General features: G+C 37.9%; 5 protein-coding genes across 5 annotated transcripts; 2 read left to right on the top strand and 3 right to left on the bottom strand.

Annotated features, from left to right (window-relative positions):
- Window positions 1-5,644: 5,644 nt before the first annotated feature.
- On the bottom strand, window positions 5,645-11,000 carry LOC101291108. The gene is made up of 11 exons (XM_004290609.1): window positions 10,457-11,000; window positions 9,801-10,345; window positions 9,619-9,687; window positions 8,907-9,101; window positions 8,563-8,694; window positions 7,966-8,052; window positions 7,379-7,816; window positions 7,113-7,277; window positions 6,610-6,840; window positions 6,241-6,356; window positions 5,645-6,084 (listed from the first exon to the last, which is right to left on the bottom strand). Exons 1-11 carry the CDS (start codon window positions 10,938-10,940, stop codon window positions 5,802-5,804), a joined length of 2,745 nt encoding a protein of 914 aa, XP_004290657.1. The 5' UTR covers window positions 10,941-11,000; the 3' UTR covers window positions 5,645-5,801.
- Window positions 11,001-12,054: 1,054 nt separating this feature from the next.
- Window positions 12,055-13,851, top strand: LOC101290827. Its single transcript, XM_004290608.1, has 5 exons — window positions 12,055-12,126; window positions 12,752-13,120; window positions 13,227-13,295; window positions 13,372-13,443; window positions 13,683-13,851. Exons 2-5 carry the CDS (start codon window positions 12,770-12,772, stop codon window positions 13,830-13,832), a joined length of 642 nt encoding a protein of 213 aa, XP_004290656.1. The 5' UTR covers window positions 12,055-12,126; window positions 12,752-12,769; the 3' UTR covers window positions 13,833-13,851.
- Window positions 13,852-14,378: 527 nt separating this feature from the next.
- On the bottom strand, window positions 14,379-15,841 carry LOC101313185. The gene is made up of 5 exons (XM_004292544.1): window positions 15,647-15,841; window positions 15,436-15,558; window positions 15,062-15,304; window positions 14,799-14,963; window positions 14,379-14,702 (listed from the first exon to the last, which is right to left on the bottom strand). Exons 1-5 carry the CDS (start codon window positions 15,839-15,841, stop codon window positions 14,379-14,381), a joined length of 1,050 nt encoding a protein of 349 aa, XP_004292592.1.
- Window positions 15,842-16,811: 970 nt separating this feature from the next.
- On the top strand, window positions 16,812-18,809 carry LOC101315299 (chloroplast stem-loop binding protein of 41 kDa a, chloroplastic-like). Its single transcript, XM_004290607.1, has 6 exons — window positions 16,812-17,214; window positions 17,443-17,564; window positions 17,634-17,736; window positions 17,806-17,944; window positions 18,027-18,304; window positions 18,478-18,809. The coding sequence occupies exons 1-6, from the start codon at window positions 16,825-16,827 to the stop codon at window positions 18,658-18,660; spliced, it is 1,215 nt and encodes a 404-aa protein (XP_004290655.1). The 5' UTR covers window positions 16,812-16,824; the 3' UTR covers window positions 18,661-18,809.
- A 232-nt stretch (window positions 18,810-19,041) lies between these two features.
- Window positions 19,042-20,688, bottom strand: LOC101315011 (RAN GTPase-activating protein 1-like). The gene has a single exon (XM_004290606.1). The coding sequence runs from the start codon at window positions 20,686-20,688 to the stop codon at window positions 19,078-19,080; it is 1,611 nt and encodes a 536-aa protein (XP_004290654.1). The 3' UTR covers window positions 19,042-19,077.
- Window positions 20,689-23,866: the final 3,178 nt, after the last annotated feature.

Raw genomic sequence — 23,866 nt, 5'->3', positions numbered from 1 at the left:
CTACGAATTAATCTCTTTGGTTTTGGGGTTTCTACAGTACTACTCTGTTTTGCAGCAGAGAATGTTGAGGTTTTCTCAATCTCAAGTGAGAGCAAAGGAATGTCATTGTTTTGAAGCAGAAAAGACATGTCATCACTGCTCACATCGCTTCCGGTCTCGCTGCCCAAGCTTTCAGTGCACATTGCCAGGCTTCTGGGGCTGAGCACAGAAGCCGAGCGTTTCATAAGAGGGTGGACATAGACCGTCTCTGTTTTGGGGGTCTCAATGGTGGTGGTGAAAGACTGGAGGAAGCTCCAGCTAGCTTTGTCACTGGTGTTTCCGATTTCCTGAGGTTCAGGAACGGGGGGATCAACTGTCGGCTTTGGTGGAACCAATTGGAGCCTAACAAGAGACTCAACACAGGGTTGAAGCTCTTGATGACAGACAGTAGTTGAAGACATGGTGTGAGGTAAAACAGGAGTTACAGAACAAAACAGGGTTTGAAAATTTGGAAGAAGAATGTGAGAAAGCTAGGGCAAAATACAAAGATTTAAACGAAACCCAGGTTTGGTTTTTTCGTGAAAATGGAGATGAAACGAGTGAAGAGCATGAAAGAAAGGTGGAAGAGGTTGGATTGAATTTATAGGAAGATATGGGTGGAGGGTTTTGTTAGTGTCTATCGACATGTAGACGTTAACAATGGTGTGGAGGGCTTTGCTAAAGTGAAGAGAGGAACTTTTATGCCCACTAAAACATTTCCCTACGCAAGACTGCCACACGTTAATAGTCAGAGTCTAGTAGGACTATTCCATACCAACTAGCTAGAATAGGAAAAAGATGAAATTATAGAAATTGGAATGTTTTTGGACGGTGGAAAAAGCTTTTGAGGAATCATTAGGTCATGTTTATTTGAGTCAACACTCTTTTACACTCATTTGCTTGGAAGTTGGTAGTTTACTACTAGTAGAAATATTCGAGACAAAATTCTAAACACAGCGGGATATCATCGATGTTTCTGAAACACTTATTTTGCGTCAATTCAGCACATAATCGATGATTTTAAAACATTTAATTTACGTCGATTTAGTTTTATACATAAACGGTAAGAACTTTTTTATAGTAGTAACCACACCGACTATAAGTCTCAACAAATAACTTTTTGCCTTTTGTGGTAACTTTTACTGCTGGAGCTTAAAATTTCTACTCTAAGCATGTGTTAGGTGGTTGAATTTTCTTTCTTTTGAGTAATAATGCAATGTCGATGTTGTGCCGATTAGTGTTTATTAGCATAGTTTAATTAGCTTAACATCTTGTCTAGTATATTTCTTATAAAATAAAACAGAATATGGCATTGCTTTATGAGCTAGGGTGGGGGTGAAAACATAGAAATTATAATTGTCGGGTGACGTTGGTGTTATATTCTTGGTTCCTACGGTACTTATCTTATTTAACAAATAAATTATGGGGTTGAAACATGTTATTGGTGATGAAAAAGAGCTAATAGTATGCCTCCATTCGAAAGAGAACCTTATTATATCCTAAGCGAACTGTTTGCATTTGCTGTTAATCCAAACCAAGCTAAGCTAGTGATGAGTGATGACCAGAAACAAAGAAGCTGGAGATACTCTACTCCAATAATTATGTCTTCAATTGGATTGTTTAATGTCTTTGGGTCAAAACTTATATTAGTTAAATGGTCTTGATTAGTGTTAATGCTTTGACTTAGAGGTGGTTTATATTGTTAACTAACTAATGGTTTCAAGCTCCACACAAAAGGTGTGCAGCTGAAAGGTGCTTGATATATAAAATCACCGACCAGTACGTAGTGATTATGAGAATAAACTCATTAGTGGAGACTTAAACTAACATAAACCCTCGCAGGTTTGTATTCATTGTAAGTATCCCATGATATATATCTCTCATGAATTTGGTCTCATATAGTCTATGATTTGTCTTCTAAGGCAAGAGTAGAGTACTATCTTCCAACAATGATATGATATTAAGCTTATTTTAGACGCAAAATCTCAAAATTAGGAGCACTAGCAACTTACTAATTCATTCACCTTCCAACGCAATTCACTACTAATCGTTTTTTCCATCATATTTAAGTAACGATTTTTATGTGACAAAGAGAGTTTAAAACCATCTGGTGTAGTAAAGTTGGTCGAGCTGTTTAGCATGGAACCCCATGTTAAGAGTTTAAGTCCTAACTTCCACCAGTTTGTGGTTAACAGGTTTGAGGGGTCTCCGGTTTCGTGCGCATGCGGCAAGATCTGCCTTTGTTTAGATACTCTCATGGACCTTGGTCCGGATATTGAAGGGGTGGGTGTGTTATTAAATTGCTAATGCAACTAAAGTGACTTGACTTGCAGTCCCAGTTGCTGAAGCTACGGCGTTAAGAGACAACTTGATAAAAGCAAAGGAGAAAGGCTTCACCAATGTTAAAGTTGAAGGAGATTCCAAACTTGTGATAGACGCAGTGAATGGCTGCTTTGAGCCGTCTTGGAGATTAATCAAACTAGTGCAAGATATCATAACACTTGCTACTAGTTTTGATTCCATTATTTTTAGGCATATTTTTAGGGAAGCGAATTTTGTTGCTAATGTCATAGAATATCATAGCTAATCTTGGGCATTCTTGTAATTCATCTTTGTATTGGAATGATAAGGTTCCTCGTGAGGCTTCAAGAGCCCTTATTATTTGACATTGTAAATGTTGGTTGCCCTAGAGACTCCTTAATGTAATTTCTTTCTTTTTTCTTTTTTCAAACAACTAACTAAAGTGACTGTTATCATATAACAGAGTAATAACAACTTCTGATTTGGTTACATTTATCAGCATGATTGGGAATGAATTATTTACATCGCAAAACCACACTGTAGCTTAGAAATGAAAAGGGGGAGAAGAGCTAGTGAAAAAAGTTACCATTACTCTTTTGCAGTGAGTGCACTAGTTAAAGTTCTATTTTTTTCCTCATCAGCTAACCCTCCTCCCTAAACTAGCCTTTCCCTAAGTTCGGTAAAATGCCAAAACTGTAAGGACATGTTTGAGTGCCTAAACAATGCAAAAGATAAGCTAAGATTGATACTTTGAAAGGCATAACAACATGCAGTCCATTTAAACCATAATGCACCGAATGCAAATGTCGGCACTAATATTAGTGGCCACTTTCTTTACTGGGTTTTTTCCTCTCAAGGAAAGTGATGAACCGAACTGTGTCCATATATATAGGAACCAGAAAAAGACCACTCACATGCACCACACCAAATCCCAGAATGAATGTGTAAGCAGATTCATGAATTAGGGTTCGTATGTAGTTCGATAATCGAATTAGATTCAAGTAGCTAGTACTGCTAGTGTACTAGCATTTGTGGTTATCAGAACAATGACTAAAGGCCAACAGCTGCAAATGAAATCATGATAATGCTTTTGCCTAAACTGGTTTCCATTAGAAATACCCCAGAAACTTCACTCAACCCAAGTAGCTTAATTTCCTTATGCTGGAAAACTTGAAATTCCCCTATCCTTTTGTGTATAGGTGATTGTTGCTGAATAACCTATAGACCAACTGACCAAGTCATTATTAATTTCTATTTATGCTGCTGCAGACATAAACTTCAATACTATCACGTACGATTGATTTCATTATACATTTTGCAAAGTAGAATAAATTACTGGATGAATGACATCTCTGTTTGGACCATATATCTTCATGCGCACAGTAAGAAAATTTGACCCCATTGTAATTTCAAGATAAATTCCAAAAGTTTGTACCGTATTCAGGATTTGTATTACTACTATTTGCTCTTTTTCACCTGACATAATTGGCCTGTGAAATGTTAGATGTTTTGATTGTTCAATTGTCAATCAGAATTCAGAAGGTACATGATAGCTATATGCATTATTGAAGCTAACTTAAGACTGAAGAGTAGTCTGAAATCCTCAAGCTAGGTTTAGGAGCATTTTAACCTGCTGTATTCAGGCTGAATCTAATGCAGGCGGTGATCTTCAAATGATCTTAAGATCTTGATCATCGATTCACCGATACTGAATTTCAAGGAATCATCGCTCAAAATAGCATGTAATTTGCATATGTGAAGAATGTACTAAAGTCTGCGAGTCATTAGAGTAAGAGAGAGCGACCAAAATTGATATAAACCCTAAAATACATGATAAGAAATTAAGAACCAAATGTTCATGTCAATTTGGATAAACTTGTACGTTAGGAGTAAGCACCATCCTGTGTGGATTAATTTTGTATACGTGTATGTACTCACAAATTAATCACATTCACCCGATTATTCTCAGAATTAAGCCGCGCCCTAATACGTACATTGCCTAATTACAGATGTTTTCTTTGTATCCACAAAGGGGCTTAAACAAGATAAGATCAATGATCACTGTAGTACTATACTTGATAGTGATCCGACTAATTGTAAGAACCAGGATGGAGACCTGTCCTTGAACAAATGCTATGAACTAAAACATCATTTTAACAAAGAAAATTCCGGAAAAAAATGACACTTGACGATTAATGAAAACTTAAAAGATGGTAGAGTTTACTGTTGATCGAATATAAAAAGAGGTTTTTGTAGCCAGCTAGGGGTGACTAATCTCCCAAGATGATGATTTGTTGTTCAAATTTTCAAAGTAATCGACCAATTTTGTGGGTATTAATGGCTAGCAATACTATGTGGCTGACAAGAATATCTTCGATCCCTTTGTACATATAGCTAGTAGCATATAGGAGCCCCCAACCATTGAATTTGCTTTCTAAAATCTCTCATAAACCTTCCTTATGTGTTTTAGAATGGCCAATCAAGTAAAAAAGAATGCACTTTGTCTCAACGAGTCGAGTCCGGTTAAAATTTTCTACCAAACACATACAGTATTCATGGCTTCAACTTTGTGACCTTTGCCCAGAAAGAACGAGGGAATCATATTCATGGCTTCCACAAACATGTTAAGAAAGCTATCGCACTATGTATCGAGCATGCCATGCACTCTCTTTTATGTTTCATCACCCAAGCTGGTGACCCGTTTCTTGGCCAGTAATCAGAACGCTGATTGTTTTCACTTGCCAGAAATGAGAGGTAGGGCACTACACGGGTCGTGCAAACATGTCCTCTATATAAATGGCTTATAGCTATTGCTAATGGATACCACAAGGCACGAAACTACGAATGAGAATATTACTTTTGTTTTGGATATGACAGAAACAAATAACAAAGAAAACATACATCTTCGAACAACCAAACCAACACCTCATCAGTTGTCCAGATTTACAAACATAAACGATCAAGAGGAAACCCAAGTTATTGTAAGTAGCCTCTCTCGGTCACCCAGAAGACATGGAAACAGATTATGCTATTGATCGAATTGCAAGACGGGCAGTATTAAACATCAAAGTGTTGATCTATATACAGCAAGTTAGAGATTCAAATCGGGTTCGATTAAATATTTTTTCTGTTCAGAATCTTAAATTTTTGTTAAAGTATTAAAAACTTTGATATCCAATATTAGATAACAAATCCGCGGTAGCACAATACAACTTGGATTAAAGTGTTTCAACCGGGTTCGACTCCCGGCAGCGAAAATAATTTTTATTTTAGTTTTTCAAATCCAGTGTGTTTCTGCAATTCTGAAAATTTACTTTTACTTTTTCAATTCCAAGTGATTGTTCTTATTTGATATTTGATCCTTACATTTGCTTGTTACAAAAAAACAAAGGAAAAATGTTCTAAATATTTTCCATTTACAAGCCTACCGAGTACAATCGCAAGGTGAAATGCCCGGAATGACGGCTAAATTTGACTATGTATCACGATACATGAAGATTTTGGATTTCGATTCGTAGTGTTTGTAGTTGTTTATCAACATTGGATATTTCATTTTGAAGCTCTAGGAGTTTGTCTAATCTCTGCTGTGCTGTATCTTGGTACGGCTGGCTGACTTTTTTCACAAACCTTTCCAAGTTCTCAATAGCTTCTGAAAGATCGTTCTGCATAGACTGCTCAACCTCACGTGCCAAGCCATCCGCAGTCCTTTTTACCTTCTCTATCATCTCTTGCCTACGAACTGGAAATTTTGATATAGCTATGAACCTGCATACCAGATATCGGACAAGAAGCGATTCAGAAAACATGATGAGTTGTTTAATCGATTTCCCATGCAGGATTTCAGTAACATTGATGGAAATCTTTGGTATATATGCTTCATCAGTAAAACAGAATTACATCCAAGGAGATCAAGACAATTACCCGCCAGCTGAGCAAAGACCAAGAGCAAGAAGATCTTCCAAAGTGGTCGGCAGCACAGTTGTCAGAAGTGAAGCAGATAAACCAGCTGCTCCTAGTCCACCAAAAGTGCCAAGAAACTGAAATTGCAGAAAACGTCATATCAGACTCGGACTATATTTAACAAGATCAATATAAATTAAGCACCTTGTCACAAAATGTTAATTAGTCACATTTTTTTCCTTTTTTTTTTCTATAGTAAAAATAAAGGCACATATGAACTTACAAACACAAAACTGGCATGAGCATGTCAAACTTTTGACTATGACTTGTTTTTCTAAACAGCACCATACCCTACTCATTATCCTACAAAAGCTACTGTGATGTGCTCACCGCTTCACGTATTTCTTGCTCAAACAATTTGGCAGCAGCATTAGCGCTGAAGTCCTCCATGACTTTCAAGCTGTGTTTATTTACTTTTTCCAGCGATTCAAATCTCTCCAAATTCACCCGACTTTGTGGATATACGAATGAAGGCAAACACTTTTCAAATGTGTCTGAGTACATTCTTCCTTCCCGAACATTGTCCGATTGCAGCCATATGACATATTCTCCGAGGAGTTTCTATATGACAAGATATTCACATTAAACGGTAATAGAAGTTCCCATTACCTCAGAGAAAGAACAATAAAAATGGAAACAAAGATAATGGAGCTACATGCTGAGATTTCAAATCTTTAAATCCCTGTGATGCAAATATAAAAATAATGTTATCTATCTTATACATATATCAAGCAGCCACGAACTAATCTCTGCATGATTCAAATCGAAAATTTAAGGCTTACCAAAACAGTAGGGAAAAAGCTTATCAAAGAATGTCACAGCTATTAACTTACTTGTACATCTGAAAATGCAGGTCCTATAATGTCGTTCTGAACCCTTGAGGTGGCTGGAATGGTAGCAGATTCCCCTTTGAAAACATAGAAAGCAACAAGATCAAGATTTGATATAAGCAGAGTAGCTTCTATGAGCTCCACAATACGTGACTTTGTTGTATCAATCTGCAATATCAGGTGCATGTACAATTAATAAACAATATTATGATAGAATACCACCAACTTGCCAGTTATATACAATGGGTATAGAAATCTGGCAAACATACCACAGACAAAATTCTTCTTCTCCAAGCAACGCTCTCATTTTCCATCTTCACTGCATAGTTCTTTACGCTGCCAACTATATCATTTATTGAGGTCAAATCCTGCTTGGCATATCGGTAGTCTTGTGTCACAAGAGTTTCACAAGCAGAAAGTAGTTTCTCCGCAATTGCAATGGGTGTTTCCAATTTAAGTTTCATTCTTTCCATTCCTGTACTTGTTGACCCATCTAAGAAACTATACAAGAAGTTCTCAAGTTCATAGAAGTTGTTGCTCTTCCGCTGAGAATCAGATACTGATAGTTTTTTGTAATCTTCCCTGAAAGCAGAAGACGCAAGTTTTGCCTCAAGAGCAGTTCGTGCAGAAACGGGAAATAATGTCACATGTTCAGTATTCAGCAATTTCTGGGTATTCTCCTTGATGAATGACATTGCTTCCTCAAGCTGCAGCAAAATTCAAAAAGGTGATCAAGGACCCAAGACAAAATTTAGAGGCTCAAGTACATAAAGTACCCATATGACCAAACTTTACTGCAAGAGACAACTAAAGGTATCAGCAATTTAAGAAGAATTAACTGCACAATAGGACGGACCTCATGAGCATTCCGATAGATATCAGATTTGTTCAAGACAAACACTACTTTCTTCTTCCACTGCTGAGTATAACGAAGAAAAGCGACCTGACACAACGCCAGTAGTGAAAACGTAGTTAGCTATCGTGATGATAAGCAACAGCAACAGCAATCCATTCCATCACCCCAAAAATCAAGAGCTTCCTTGCATTTTATACTTGGTCAATCATTGAATCAGCTAAGAGTTTTTAAGATCTCTGTAACTGTACTTTCTAACAATAAGACTCAGGTAGTTTATTTTTGCCGTCATCTATTAGTGCAATTATACATCAAAGAGATGAACAGTTCAAGATAGAAATAATCCTTATATGTACTTTGTTATCATTCAACCAATTGAAGAGCAAAAAACCTCCCATTAGACATTGAGGTGGGGGGTGTTGATACTTTCCCGATGTACTTATAACATCCGGATACTTTTACAAATCAATGGAAAGGAGGTGAAAGTCTGAAACAATATAAGACAGAGGCCATGACATCTATAGTTATCAAATTTAAACACTATAAAGTATTAAGCAACATGCCACAAAAATGCCATATTGAGAAACCAGTTCATCATACCTCGCTTTCAGTTAAAGGGCGATCGGCAGAGAGAACAAAAAGAAGCAAATCAGCACGGGGTACAAATTCCTCGGTAAGGCGTTGTTGCCTTTGCAATATCACATTAGTTCCAGGTGTATCAACAACATTAATCTGCTTTCAGTAAAAACAAACTAAGTATAACACATAATGCAGGTTTTAACATCAAGTTGCAGGTATCTACATAGGAAGATCATAGACTAAGCAAAGATGTGCATTAAATTTTCTTGTGCCTCAGGCTCCATGCCTTTGTATGATTACAATGGACTGTTGTTAAAGTTAAACTGAAAAAGAAGTTCACTGAATAACGTAATAAATTAACTCACTTCTTTAAGAATGGGAGCTGGAAGGTAGCATATATATTGACCATCTGGATGCCTTTCACAACATTGTTCCTCACCGTCCATCTCAGAATAGCGTAAGAAGGTGATCTCATTAGTTGTGGGAACAACCCCCTCTTTAAGATATCTTCTCCCAAGAAGTGCATTAATAACAGTCGATTTCCCAGAGTTAAATTCGCCCTGTTGACATAAAAAGAAAGATAGAAGTCATAGAAGAACCACCAGAAACATTCTGAGAGTTTTCACGAAAGCAATGTCGGAAAACCTATATATTATCATGACGAAAATATTTTAGAAAATCGTAGGAATGCAATAACAAATCATATGACCAAATATATTGTCTATACAGATTGTGCAAGAGAAGAAAATTCTAGCTGATTCGTGTTGGTCAAGTTCAAGGTACATAGGACCAATTTGTTCACCAGGTTGCTATCTGAATAGTGACGGGGTTTAAAAGGACTCCAGGTCCTCAACTATGGTTTTCTCACAATGAAAAATCATACAAGATTATATATATGGTAAAGGGACTCACTTACAGTTCACTAGTAATTCAAAATAATTGTTGCATAACTATTATAAAAGGCCAGCATAATTCCAAATTTTATCTAGAGAAGCAAAAAAATTTGCATAAAATACAGAGCTAATACCAATGTATATCCCTGGAACCAGAATTTGTTGAAGTTCAGCACACAATTACCACTATAACCAGTGAAAATGGCTCATCAATTTGAGATACTGCATCGATTAGAAGCGAAACCTCCTCCATCTGTCATTCAAATTAAAAATCCCACCATCATTACAACATATACAAACAAAGTTGTGAAATTTTGGATATCTCAGGAGTAACTTTAACTACCAAATGTTTAATTAAAAGATCACCAGTGGAGCAGCTCTCTGGATGACATTTATTGCTTTAAGCAACACCGATCTCTCTGTTTCTATGAACTTCTTTTCTCTATCCTCCAACTTAAGAAACCCAGCAACAGTGTCCTTAGGGCCACTCTTCACGTCTGAAAATTCGAGCTTACTAAAGCTTTCAACTTCATCATGTGCTTTACTATCCGCCATGTACACAATATCAAACAACTTGCTCAAAGCATTGTCATCAAGCATCCTGAAATCCTTCAAAGACATAACCAATCCACTAGCCCCAGATTTGAGTAGTCCTGGCACCTCTGTATACAACCTACTATTTGAACTGATCGTCACAAATATCGGTATCTTCACATTTTCAAACAGAGACTTCAGCACTACCGTAACATTCTCCTCTCCGCCAACACCATATATAAGAAAATCAGCTCCTTCGGAGCTGGAGGCGTTTATGGCAGCCTCAACATCTTGCACATTCCTAGCCACCAAAGGAAGGATTACCGAATCCGATTTCGAAGCCATCATTGTGGTTCTTGCCACAATAGTAGGAAGACCTGCTCAACAATAAAACATAACATCACATTACTCAAATAATCATACCATTTTCGATGAACAATGTTACAATCACATTACGATGACTATTAGTAAAAATGAGCTGAACTGGCCTTGATCGGAGAGTAGAATCCCACTCGCATTAGCTGCAGCTGCAATATCCACGCGCTCGGATATCAGCAAATAGGCCCGGTCTCTAACCAGCGACTTCAACTTACAGGCGGCGTCATAGAGGCGGCCGCCGTTAGCTTGACGGCCGTCGAGGACGAGAATCCCGACCCATTTGGAGACAGCTTTATCGACCAAAGGCAATACGTCGTCAGAAGCTAAGACCTCTTCAGGGTCGAGTTGGAGAACGATGTTGGGGAGCTTGATTTCCGGGCGCTTGAAGCCACCAGGGAACTGGGTTCTCGGGGGCTGTGGGTTTTGGCGGGTGAATTGGTTTGGGTTTTGGGAGATGGAGGAAATGGGGAAGTGGGTTCGTTTGGGGAGGTGGAGTTTGGGGCGGGAGAGGTGGAGGAATGGGGTGAAGGTGGTTTGAGTTAGGAGGAGAGGGTGCGTTGTTGTGGAGGTGTGGAAGGAAATGAGGGGTACCATGGGAAAGCTACTTGGGTTTTAGAGTTGGGAGTCTTCAGAGTTTGAGACACAGATTCTGAGTAGGGAGGAAGAAGAAGAAGGAGATGAATGATTTCCTTATCATCTTATCTTATCAAACTGGGGTGTTGGACAAAGTGGACGTTAATGTGATATGGGTCACTTTTTTCTCAGTCTTTGATCAACTGGTAGTTTCACGCTATAAATTGGACGGAGGTATACGGTTGATGTCAAAATACATATTTGAGGATCATATTAATAGTTTGGGTATTAAGTTGGTATTGACACAATAATTTAAGGATTGTTACTGAATTTTTCTCTAAAATTTATACGAACTAAAGTATTGAGTGTGCCATAGTGCATGGTTCAAAAGGGTTCAAATGAATAAAACATTACAGGATACCGATAGTAAGAGGATTGATATATAGACAAGACAAATGGGTGTGGTTAGGGAGCTTCCATAATCAAGTTTCGTATGTAGTGAATAACTTTGTTTGTATGAGAAGTTGTGAATATCGTTGTATGTGTGTTTGTATTAATGTATTTACTGAATATTAGAGAATATTAAAAAAATGTCAAATGTTGATGAGAACATTCATGTATGTAAAACAATAAAAGTTATTTAAAAATTATTGTATATACAGTGTGTAAGTATACGATATAATCTTAGACATTCATAATTATTAATTTGTGGAAACTATCACGTATCTATATTATTTCATCTACCCTTCGTGGTTCACATATGTATGTATAATTGTGTATGTCTAGATACACATGTCATACACCGAAAAATCTAATAAAACAGTACTTAAAATTGATAAGCTATGTCCTAAAGGAGATGGGCCAGAATAACATATTATGGGTCTCAAATAAGCCCATATGAAGGCAAGCCCAACCTGATCCCCACAAAAGATTATTGAAAATGGAAAAAATAGTAAAAATGTGATTGGCGCCTAAAAATCCTGGTAATTAATAGAGTTGAGCAAACAAGCCAAGGGCTGGGATTTGGTAGTTGAAAAGAAGAAATCAGAACAAGGGTGCAGATCAGCCCTTGCACGCACGTGTCCCTAGTCCCTACACAAACACAGGATTTGACTGACTCTTCACTCTTGTGCCAAACCAGCAAAGCTCAAAGCTTCTGACTGAGAGTGAAGCAGTTCCTCAGTTCTGCTACAAAGAGTTTGAAACGGTATGGTCTTAACTCGAAATGGGTCTTGTGATTTTAGGGTCTGCTGTTCCTTTTTTGCCTAAAGTTTCTTCCTTTTCCTTCTCTTTTGTTTAATTAGTGTAATTTCTTGTTTAGGTTTTTTTCTTCTTTTTGGGTAGTGGGTTTCTGTGTTCTATAATTGCTGGTTTGTTTACATTTTAGGGATAAATTGATTTGCTGTATATGATTTCTGTTTGGGCTTGTGATGTCTGATGAGGTTAGAATTTGGGTCTAGGGTTCTTGTTGGGGAAAGGTGGAGTCTTTCTCTGATTTTGAAACTAGGAATCTTGGGTGTCTACGGATCTATGTCATTGGGTCTTCCCACATTTGTGGTATACAATGTTATATAAAAATAATTTGATCAATTCTGAAAATAAAATTTGTTTTAGTGAAGGCCCTTTCCGGATTTGTAATTTCAAGTTGGATTCTCATATTGACAAGTATGATAATTTTTAGAGAAGCTTCTGCATGTGTTGTTCTGGGTTGCATTTGTGTCTATTTTTATTTGAAATTGGGTGTTTTCACACGCAACAGTCAGTGAAATCAACTGAACTGTACTAGTATAATTCAGTTTACTTATACATTTACTTGTGTATTCAATTCACAGCCGAGGTCCCCCACTAAAATGAAAACTGAGAGAGTTCAGTTGCGGCCTGAAAGACCAAGTTTTCCTGTGGAAGAAATGGACCAAGAGCATGCACCTCCACAGAAGAAAAGCAAGCCAAGGAAGAGAAGACCAAGGTTCTACACCGCTGTTAGGCGATCTACACGCATCCGAAAAACTGTGACACCCTCTCAGAAGAAGGACCTACAGCCGGTACAGATTCCACTCAGTGAGAGTGAGAGTGAAAGCGAAAGAGAAGAGGAGCCTCCACAGTTGGAGGAGAATGTGGAGGAGCCGGCTGTACATGGCGAGAAAACATTGGTTGAAAAAGTGGACTATGCTGTGCTGTTATTGGAAACAATGAGCTCACAGGTATATAATCATATACCTTGCTATGGAGATTACACTAATTTTCTGTTTACTAGATAGATATCCATAAATGTCACCTGTAACATAGTTTCTTTTGTGGTTGTATCAGGGTAACAATAGGATCTCTGACTCCTCTGAAATCAGATACAGGAGCTTGTACTTTGAGTCCCAAAAGCAGGTTATAACTTGTTATTGTTTTTGTCATAAATTACTTACCCTTTTTCAAATGTAACAACAATCTCTTGTATATGCAGAATGAGGCTTTGAAAAAGGTGAACCGCGAGCTTTCTTTGAAGTTGCAAGTTGCTCTTGCCAAAATTGAAGGAGTAAGATAATCTCTGCCACATTAAATCTCGTATCAATTCTGCTCGACATGATCTGCAACTTTCGTTGGCCATTCTAGGTCTAGTTTTCTTTACATTATACAGTTCTAATTAAAGTTTTGTAGTTTCTAAACACCACTAAGCTAGAAAAGTTGTTTTGTATGAAGTCTTGGAATGATGTCCCTTACTTTCTCCTTAAGATGTGAGCCATGTTTGACTGAGCTTTCTTTGATTGATTGTAGTTTGAGAAAGGGAGTAATGCATCTGTGGAATGGATGACAAAGTTCAAAGATGTGTTGTTGGTTACAAGCTTGTCAAAAGCTTCTGAAATGGCTGCAGCTGTCCAATGTCAAGATCCTAAAGCTGCTTCTTCTTCAAAGAGGAAGAGATAAAGAGAAGCAAGGAAATGAAGCCCTTTTGTAAAGAATGAACCATGTTCATATCGGTTGGAGTTTGGAGCATGCTTCAGTTTATTACTAGGTCCTAATGTTTCGACAGCTAAATTTAAGCACTTAGACTTGATTTTATATATGATATCTAGTATGACCTACTTAATCTTTCATGTTCCATGTTGACTAATTAAGTTTGAGTATTCATAGCCACATTTATAGTTATGTTAATGCATCCATGCTGAGTTGAGTTTGAATGTGCATTCACTTGTCCAAACAAGCCTGAGTTGAGTTTGAACGTGCATTCTACTTGTCCACACTGGCTTGTTTGCAAATCATGTATGCTATCGCATGTTCATATGATATGCTAGAACTTCAGTGATTATAAGAATGACAATTGCTAATCTGAGGAGCACAATAGGAGCATGGAAATTGATATTTATTGTTGGGGGTGACTGAGTTTACATTACAGAACAAGCCTGTGGCATCAAAATTTACATTACAAAATGAAGGAAAACAATTTGCCAAATCAGTCTGCATGTTGAATTGTCAAGCACAATCTCCTTGATAGTGCTCATCGAAAGATGAGTGTAAGCCAAAAAGATTAGATCTTGGGGTTGTTGCGCCATCTTCAGATTCTACGCTCTCTTCATCGTTTGCTGCTTCCTCTTCTGGTATTGGCGGAGGTGGAGACGAGAAGTCTAAGCACAACCCTTGGATAACTTGTTCGTATGACGAAGCAGACAGGTCTTGAGAGGTGAGCTGGTGGTACTCTACGAGTTGGTGGAGGCATTGGTTTTCTCTAACCAGATTTGCATTCTCATTTGCTAATCTTGATTTCTCAGCTAGCAGTGCCTCCAATTGAAGCCTCACCTATTTTATACCAAATTGCAGAAGACATCAATGACTGCTGTTAAAATCCTATTAGAAAAACTTGCATTGTGAATAATAGAAGAACATGGCTCTTACCAAATCATCTTCCTCAGGCCTCAACCCCTTCTCAAACCCATCTCTGAGCCTCATATTCTCCAACTCCAGCAAAGCACACCGCTCTTGCATAAACCATAAATCCGACCTAATCAACTTGAGTTCCCTAGCAAACGAAGCTGCTTTCGTTGCCATAGAAATAGCCAGCTGCAGAAAGACACAAAACTCAAAACTGTTAGCAATCAACTCAAACTCGGCATCAAAATTGATCACAACCATACACAATCAAAAAAGGAGAAACAAACATTTTTGGCTTTCTTCAGCTTCACATCTTTTAGGACTTGCTCATTTTCATGTTGTGGATCATCACCATCTCCTTGTTCCTCTGAGCAATGACTGTTGTCAAACTTCCTCTTCAATCCTACATGAGCCTCCTCCTCTACCTTCTGTCGTTGCTCTTCTGAGCCCTCCTCTTTTCTCTCTGAGTTCCTCAACTGGCTGTGGAATATCTCTGTCAATGTGGGTGGCTTAGCTAGATCATTAGCTCCCTACAAACATATCAATCCAATCAGTGTCTCAAAATACCCATCTGAATTCAACTTTCCCAATTCAAATTTCTCAATTTAAAATCTTTCCAAATCCAGATCTGAATCATTTGGAAGAAGAAAAAGAAAACTACCTGAAGAGCATTGTCTAAAGTGTTAGACAACTGAGACAAAGTGTGAGCAATCGAATCAAACCCTCTCATCAAAACCATCGTGTCTTCCTTCAATCCTCCTCCACGTTTCGCTTCTCCAGCATTCTAAACACACAAACCCATTTTGAATTTTTGAGCCAAAACCCAAATATACAGTGAACTTATTCAAAAAGGTAGCATCACACACACTCACCATTTGAAGAGAAGGATCAGCATTTGGTGGGTTCTGGGCCATTGGAACTCTGGAGTTAGGATCTTGGATAATCGAATCGATTCGGGTCTGTAGAGAGCTCCAGAAGCGGTTATCAGATGAGGGACTGAAGAGAGGAGAAGAAGCAGAAGCCTTGTTGAGTTGAAGTGGTGATGGAGTGTCCACTGAAGCTGCCATTGGAGGAGAAACAGAGAGAGAAGTAACGGCTAGTTTTTTTGGTTTTGGGTTTTGGAGGAGCTTGTGATATAATAATGGGGGGATTTATGAAGTTATATATAGTGAATGCGCCGAAAGCCCAACGTTACTAAAATGTCGTTGAAGGAGTCAACTTTATTGTTGTTTGATCTCCATGACCGGAAGAGTGGATCTGATCCACTGCTTTGTTCTATCTTGATAAAGTGGTTTGGCTTTTGAGATCACTGTTGGGAGTTGGGACCTTTGAGTGAATGGATCATTGGATACGGTGAGTGTGAGGGTGAAAATTTGAAATGGACTGTAGCGTTTTACTTCGGTAAGAAAGTCTCAATTTTGACTCCGGAGTCCATGAAATGTTCTTTTGTCGTGTGAGAACTATTTGAGTCAGTGTTATTAGTTTATTTCTTGTAACCGGAAGATCGTCATTCGACTTAAAGATGATAAATGATATCTTAAACGGTTGACAATTTAGTTAACGAAACACTTTTCTACCAACATTAACGTAGAATTCAACGGAGTTGAGACTCCAATGCGTATGTTTAATGTGAAACAATAAATTGGAGTTGGAGTTGCTCATTGGAGTTGAGACTCCAATGCGTATGTTTAATGTGAAACAATAAATGTAGATGTATACATTTGAGATTTTGTGCTCGAAATTAGATCAAGATATGAATTTCAAGAGTTTGACATTCTTCAAAATCCTGAGTAGATACATGATCTTTTATTTTGAGATGTAGTTCAGTGTTAAAACATTATAAATCCAAAATAATTCTCTCTTCTTCTTTTTTTCAAAATGAAGATAAAGGACAAAACAAAGGATGAATAAACCAAAATTGTTGTGTAGCCACATAACAAAAGAAAATACAAGTATTTGCTTATTGGGGATTTTCCATTTGTTTATCTAGTACAAGAAACCGCTGGTTCTCAATTCCCACACAATCAGTTGTAACAGACTCAACAGTCCAATGGCCACTCTTGCTTCATCATCATCTTCCTCTGTGCTCTTCTCCTCTCCACACTCCAACCTCACTCCACCTTCTCTCTCTCCTTCACGCCTCTCTTTCTCCTCTTCCTCCCACATCTCCACCACTCTCTCCTCTTCCCTCTCAGTTTCTCATTCTTTTGTCACATACCCTACAACTTCAAGACGCTTCAGCCCTTGTTCCTTCAGTGTCAAGGCCATTGCTGCAGACAAGAAGAAGGTCCTGATCGTCAACACCAACAGTGGTGGTCATGCAGTCATTGGATTCTACTTTGCAAAAGAGCTTCTAGGCTCCGGCCATGAGGTCACCATTTTGACTGTTGGTGAAGAAAGCTCAGACAAGATGAAGAAGACCCCATTCACCAGATTCTCAGTTAGTACTCACGCATTCTTCTTCTTTATCTAAAGTTGAATATCGTCTGTAGTAACATAGAATTGGGACTTTTATTTGGGTTCATGTACCGATACATTAAGTAGACTAGTTTAATATAGTGATGATCGTCTCGATAGACTAGCTAGCTCACTATGATCTGGAGCTAGTTTACAACTTTTTTTTTCCCTTGGTTATGTGATATTGAACATTTACTTTTTGGTTCTTAAGGAAATTGTGGGTGCTGGAGGGAAGACAGTGTGGGGAGAACCAGCAGAGATTGCTAAGGTTTTGGAAGGATCGGCATTCGATGTTGTGTTGGATAACAATGGCAAGGATTTGGACGCAGTAAAGTATGGTATTGCTTCAATTTCTGTGGTTTTTGATATGGGGTGCATATGTTAATTACTCTATGCACACAGGCCTGTGGCTGATTGGGCAAAGAGCTCTGGTGTGAAGCAATTCCTGTTTATCAGCAGTGCTGGGATTTATAAGCCAACTGATGAGCCTCCTCATGTCGAAGGGGTATGTTTCTCTTGCATCTGAATAAGACTTGATTGTTGCTTTAGTCTACTAAGATCTTTACCAATGCAGGATGTTGTTAAAGCTGATGCTGGTCATGTTGCAGTAGAAAAGTACATGGCAGAAGTGTTTAGTAGTTGGGCAAGTTTTCGTCCACAATACATGATAGGATCCGGCAACAACAAAGATTGCGAGGAGTGGTTCTTCGATAGTAAGTATATGATCTGAAACAATATCTAGTGTGAAGTAAACTAAGTCGGACATAATCCAACCTCTACTGTTTCCCTCTGCAGGAATTGTGAGGGACAGACCAGTTCCAATCCCCGGCTCTGGAATGCAACTTACAGTCATCTCCCATGTTAGGGACTTGTCCTCTATGCTCACTCTAGCCGTTGAGAAGCCAGATGCTGCATCTGGTAACATTTTCAACTGTGTAAGTGACCGTGCTGTCACTCTTGATGGGCTGGCAAAACTCTGTGCTCAAGCTGCAGGACGCCCGGTGAACATAGTGCATTATGAACCAAAAGCTGCTGGGGTTGATGCAAAGAAAGCTTTTCCATTCCGTAACATGGTAATAACATTTCTAGTTAGAAGTTTTGGACATGACATGGACTTTGACTCGAAATCCATCAATGACTACTAGTCTGACAGCATATTATGCTAAGCTATAAGATGGCATGTATGACTCGTTGCAGTTCCCTGTACATTGACACTGCTGATGAGATAATTTTGTCTACTTTGCAGCACTTCTATGCAGAACCAAGAGCTGCAAAGGATATTCTGGGATGGAAAAGTACCACAAACCTCAGTGAAGACTTGAAAGAGCGATTTGAGGAGTACTTGAAGATTGGGAGAGACAAGAAAGCCATCAAATTTGATTTGGATGATAAGATACTGGAGTCCCTTAAAGCTCCAGTAGCTGTGTGATTAATCACCATCTTTACCTGATGATTATGTAAAATGCAATTTTGTGTCTTGTATCCCTGTGCACTGAAGTAAGAAATTGAACACGGTCAAGTTCAGAAGCAACTAACTGAACATTTCATCTTCTAAATAAATGAAGTGCAATGCTTGAGAAAGAAAGTAAAACTATTAGTAAGAGAAATACAACAAATTTCAACTCAGCAATTGCATCCATAAGCAGAAAACTGATTTCAGCAACAAAGGTAACAGGAAAATGAGAGAATACGACTGGCTAGACTCTTGAAACTGAATGTTCCAAAGACTAAGCCTAATCTACAACAATAGATCTACGACACTATGACTAAAACGGGCTGATATAGCTCATAAGAAAAAGTTTTGAATCAATTAACCAAAGACAGCAAACTGCTTGACTCGGTAACTTTATTCCTCTTGCTTTATTTCAAGGCCCTTGAGCCTTAATTCCAAATCATCCTCATTATCAGCACCTTCATCTTCATCCTCCTCATCAATATCTTCTCCTTCAGGGTCATTCTCATCCAAAGGCCCGAGCAGATGTGGGGAATTCTTAAACATATCCACTACCTCATCAATCCCTTCATCAGATATAAAATTACCATTTATGTTCAGCAACTTGAACCCAGGTTTGTTCACAACAGCCTGAGCCAAAAGTCTTGCCCCGGCCCTTCTAATTGAATTAGAGCTCAAATCAACCTCAGTTAATTGATCATGACCCTCTGCAAATGCTTTGCTGATCAGAATTGCACCTTCATCCTTCAGTTCATTCTCTGACAAGATTAACCTGGTAAGGAATTGTTTTGCTCCTATACAGGAAGCCAAAGCAGCAGTTGATTTGGGAGTAATATCATTTCCAGCCAGTTCCAGAACTTCAAGTGAAGGTGCAGAATCCTTGAGAGCATTGACAAGGGCTTCTGTTCCTTCATCTTCCAAGTTAAGATAACTGAGGTAAACTTCAGTAAGATCTGTAAAAGCAGATATGACTTTACTCAAAGCAACCCCAGATTCTACACCAAACATGTTATCACGCAAATCAAGCTTCTTCAAATGTGTGCAAGTCCCAAGTGCTTCAGCTAAAGCTACACCACCTTCAGAGCCCACCCTTGTAGATGAGCAACGGAAATCCTCCAAGACAGGTGAACGCTTCACTATATCAGAGATGGCCATTGCCCCTTCATCTCCTGTCATATTATTGTGAAAATGAAGGACTCTAAGCTTCTCCGTGGATGGAATGAACTTAGAAACTGCTCTTGCAGCTTCTTCTGAAATACCATCATTCATCAAATACAGTTCCTCCAGTTTACTTTGTGATCTCAGGAGTGACTCAAATGAGTTTACACCCTTCTCGCCCATGGCATTGTCTGAAAGGTTCAGATATCTCAATACACACCCTTCCAGGGCTGAAGAAAACAGATTCATGACTTCAATTGCTTCTGTCTCTGACCTTCCTGCAATAAAATCTGAAAGATCCACTTCTTTCAATTGATGTTTGATGGATGATAGGATTGGCACAGCAACATTAGCTGCATCCAAACCAAAGCTTCTATTGCTCAAACATATCTTAGTATAGGAGTTTCCATGCTCCCTTAGTGGTTTGAAAAGCTCCTCAGCCTCCTCTGCATCAATAAAAGATCTGCGACCACCAGAGATATCAAAGACACTTTCAACAACAGAGATAGATTTCTCATCATCTTCCTTTGCTTTGGGGCCTCTTTTCAGAACTTCCATCATAAGCTTACTTGATTCTCGGGCATATACCTGCACTGCAGAACTCCCATCACCATATGGTTCCTTCTCAAATTGTTGCTCTGCAGCTGCAAAGGCTATGGCTTCAATTTTCTTGGCATCCTCCTCGGCCTCTTCTTTACTGAGCAGGCCATACTTTCTAGAAAAGATAGATGGAGTTAAGAAATTCTTAGTCATCCGTTCTACAAGCAAAATCCTGGTGCTCTGAGTAGCAGGCCATAATTTGAACGAAATGGGTCGGTGCTGGAAAGTTTGTGTTGAAGAATCCATGTCAAGGTAATCTGAAACCAATAGTACAATTACATCATAAACTAAGGTCATTACAATCCAAGCATATATATTAAATTTGGCAAGGGAGCAAATATGAGACCCACGAATACCTCAGCAACCAAAAGGACCAATCCAAAATGCATTAGTACATTCGGTCACATACAGTGTAGTTTAAGCTAGTGAATACTCCAAAAATTCAAAAAAAAATCAAAAAAGAAAAAGCTTTTAAATCTTTGAGCTAGTGGAAACATCATTGGTTATATTGTGAACACTAGCGAAACTCAAAACCCAGCAGATCGTTTACAGACACCCCGGAGCTTTCTCCGACGCAAAATCTCAAACAAAAAGAAACTTAAATTGCAGTTCGTATCAAAACAGACCGGTTAAGACTATTATTCATATATATAATGTATTTCATAAAATTGACAAGAGTTCAAACTTAAAATTGCTCCACGAGTCGAATCTACACAAATATAAGTTGCAAAAACCAATACATGATGATAAGACGAGAAAGAATCCTCGCTTTGTTGACACCAAAAAATAAAATCTATATCTCAAACAACTCCAAAACTCAATCAATCCGAATATTCACAAAATCTTCATCAATATATTAGAGAATCCAACTCGCGAATCCGAAATAAAACATCAGAATCTACAAATCTAAGGCCATAACTTGAAATAATCCATGTAATACAATAAAGAGACCCATAGCTTGTAATGGACACAAAGAAATAGATCCAGAAACAAAGGAAATGTATGAGAAGGAATTGAGTACCTGGAGAAATTGGGAACCCTAGAAATTGAGGAGAGAGGCGAGAGTGGGTGATTGGAGGGAAATCATGAAAACCCCCAAAATGCTTCCAACTTTAAAAATGTTGAGGAGCCCAAAGCGTTGGATTTACGGTTTGGAGCACTATCTTTTTGTGGAATGACGGGAAACACCCTCAGGTTGCTAGTGATTTACGCTTTTGTTACTGTGTGTGTTTGGGCTTTGGAGTATGGATTGGGCCTTTTATTCAACCCAAACCCTTATATTTTTGTTATTTTTGAAGAATAATATTCTTTCCATTTTGACAGACTTGACACTGGGCACTGGGCACTCCTTGTTTAGGTGGTGTTAACTAGAGGTTGAAGAATGAAATTAGAAACCGGAAACGAAAACATGTAAAACCTGGCTCATTTTGTTCTTAGACATAGAAATAGCAAACTTTACGTTCTAAACAAACAAAAATATTACAAGAAACATAATCCTTCACTTCAAAGGCAATGTTACATTAGTAACATTTCATTTTCACCAACCTCACAACTATTTTTTACTTAGGAGTAAATACTTGTGACACCCTGTAGTTTACACCTAAAATCAGTTTTGTCCCTCACTTTTTTTTTAAACTTGGTATACCCCTATACTTTGAATTCTCGACTGATTTGCTCTTTTCCCAGCCGGTTATGACTGTGACATGCTCATTAACAATGCTTGTGAGAGCTTCAATGGTTGGGTTTTGAGAGCATGTCACAGTCATAACCAGCTTGGAAAATGGCAAATCAGTCGAGAATTCAAAGTATAGGGGTATACCAGTTTAAAAAAAAAAGTGAGGGACAAAACTGATTTTAGGTGTAAACTACAGGGTGTCACAAGCATTTACTCTTTTTACTTATAAATATAGTTATCTATGTTACTGACAAATCTTGTACTTGTTGAAAAACAATTATTCCGCATATATTATATTTGCACAAGTACAACCATGTAAAGATAAGAAACATCTTTATTTTATTTTATTTTTTAAAAACCTTTTATTAAATAATTCATACACCCTACATATATGTCAATAATTTTTAAACTCATGACTTTGAAGTTGTTATTTAACATTTTAACTAACCAGACCACAATTCACCGACTAATAGTCAGTGAACATCAATTGTCAGTTGAGCGATGCTGAAACATCAATTGTCAGTCAAAACATCAATGGTAAAACGTTATCTTAAATAAGACAAAACTTTCTCCAAATTTTACCGATTATACGGTTCTGCCTACAGTCAAGTGTCAACAAAGGCACCTTTTTCTATATATGTTCATAAGAATAGACCAAAGAAAACCCAGGAAAACGAATTCACATATAAACTTATAAACAAAAAGAAAGATACACATATGATTAATTTAGTCACCTATTTTGCACCGACTAATAGTATGATGTTTATTAAAATGTGCAACATTATCTAGGACTGGTAGCAAATTAGCAATAACATTCCAACACTGTCGCTTGCTACCGACAACTCTTCCCAGCTGTAATCTGGCATTGTCCCATTTCTCAAATACCATTGATTCGTATACACAGTTTGGACATGAATTTAGTAACATCGACTAATCCATAAAATTTCATATAAATTAAACTTGGAGGTTCACTTGTCCCCTCACTCCTCTACCAACCTCAAATTTCAGCTTGGCTACTCTTCACATTTAACGGTTTTACTTGCATGTGTGTTCAAATCTATACATTAAAGATCATGAATGTTCATGATCTAGGGTTATAGCGACGTAAATCTGATTTTTGTAAGTAAATAATCTGGTTTTTTTTTTAAGTAGAAAGTCATAAATTCGACTCTCTCTTCGCATACCTGGAAGGAAATCCAGTCAGACTACACATGTATAATAGCAGTATAGCACTGATATTTTGTCTAAAGTAGTTAGAATCTGATATAAGAATGGAGGATTAATCAAGATCCACAACTTCCCAATGCTTACTGATATTTTGTCCATGCATTCTGGTGCCCAATCATTATCTTCACAAGTCACCCACTCATTAGGTGTCCTATCTTTTGGTATTATTGAAAAGAGAAACAAATAAATAATCCACGATTGATATATTAACGTATGATGTTAAATGGTTTAATTTTGTATTGATTTTAATGGTGCAGTCATATTTACCTAATTAGTGACTAACCAAAAGATTTATGATCAGTCACCATTAGAGTTAAATTCAATAATAGAGAGAATTATATAAATCTAATGGTGACTGACCATAATCTCTTGGTAAATCATTGATCATGTGAACACTCTACTCCTTAATGGTGCAAATCCTAATCTGAAAACAACACATCGTTACATAAAATTATAGAAAGAAACTCATATTAAAAACTATCTAACAAACAATTGCTAGATGTAAGTAAAAGTAACACCGCT

Source organism: Fragaria vesca, linkage group LG2, assembly GCF_000184155.1.
Source record: "Fragaria vesca subsp. vesca linkage group LG2, FraVesHawaii_1.0, whole genome shotgun sequence".
Lineage (NCBI taxonomy): Eukaryota > Viridiplantae > Streptophyta > Magnoliopsida > Rosales > Rosaceae > Fragaria > Fragaria vesca.
The sequence above is the reverse complement of the archived record's forward strand: the minus strand, read 5'-3'. Positions and strand labels throughout refer to the sequence as shown.

What these genes read in the sequence shown, in the direction of transcription:
- LOC101291108 (XM_004290609.1), bottom strand. Translation starts at nt 10,940, where the DNA reads ATGGTACCCCTCATTTCCTTCCACACCTCCACAACAACGCACCCTCTC. An exon ending in GCCCTTTAACTGAAAGCGAG is followed by an intron (nt 8,053 to 8,562) that starts GTATGATGAACT and finishes GCGTTGTGTCAG; the next exon opens with GTCGCTTTTCTTCGTTATAC. An exon ending in GGTCTTTGCTCAGCTGGCGG is followed by an intron (nt 6,085 to 6,240) that starts GTAATTGTCTTG and finishes TCTGGTATGCAG; the next exon opens with GTTCATAGCTATATCAAAAT.
- LOC101290827 (XM_004290608.1), top strand. Translation starts at nt 12,770, where the DNA reads ATGAAAACTGAGAGAGTTCAGTTGCGGCCTGAAAGACCAAGTTTTCCT. An exon ending in ACTTTGAGTCCCAAAAGCAG is followed by an intron (nt 13,296 to 13,371) that starts GTTATAACTTGT and finishes TTGTATATGCAG; the next exon opens with AATGAGGCTTTGAAAAAGGT. An exon ending in CTCTTGCCAAAATTGAAGGA is followed by an intron (nt 13,444 to 13,682) that starts GTAAGATAATCT and finishes GATTGATTGTAG; the next exon opens with TTTGAGAAAGGGAGTAATGC.
- LOC101313185 (XM_004292544.1), bottom strand. Translation starts at nt 15,841, where the DNA reads ATGGCAGCTTCAGTGGACACTCCATCACCACTTCAACTCAACAAGGCT. An exon ending in CTGATCCTTCTCTTCAAATG is followed by an intron (nt 15,559 to 15,646) that starts GTGAGTGTGTGT and finishes TTGTGTGTTTAG; the next exon opens with AATGCTGGAGAAGCGAAACG. An exon ending in CTTTAGACAATGCTCTTCAG is followed by an intron (nt 15,305 to 15,435) that starts GTAGTTTTCTTT and finishes ATATGTTTGTAG; the next exon opens with GGAGCTAATGATCTAGCTAA.
- LOC101315299 (XM_004290607.1), top strand. Translation starts at nt 16,825, where the DNA reads ATGGCCACTCTTGCTTCATCATCATCTTCCTCTGTGCTCTTCTCCTCT. An exon ending in CCCCATTCACCAGATTCTCA is followed by an intron (nt 17,215 to 17,442) that starts GTTAGTACTCAC and finishes TTGGTTCTTAAG; the next exon opens with GAAATTGTGGGTGCTGGAGG. An exon ending in AGCCTCCTCATGTCGAAGGG is followed by an intron (nt 17,737 to 17,805) that starts GTATGTTTCTCT and finishes TTACCAATGCAG; the next exon opens with GATGTTGTTAAAGCTGATGC.
- LOC101315011 (XM_004290606.1), bottom strand. Translation starts at nt 20,688, where the DNA reads ATGGATTCTTCAACACAAACTTTCCAGCACCGACCCATTTCGTTCAAA.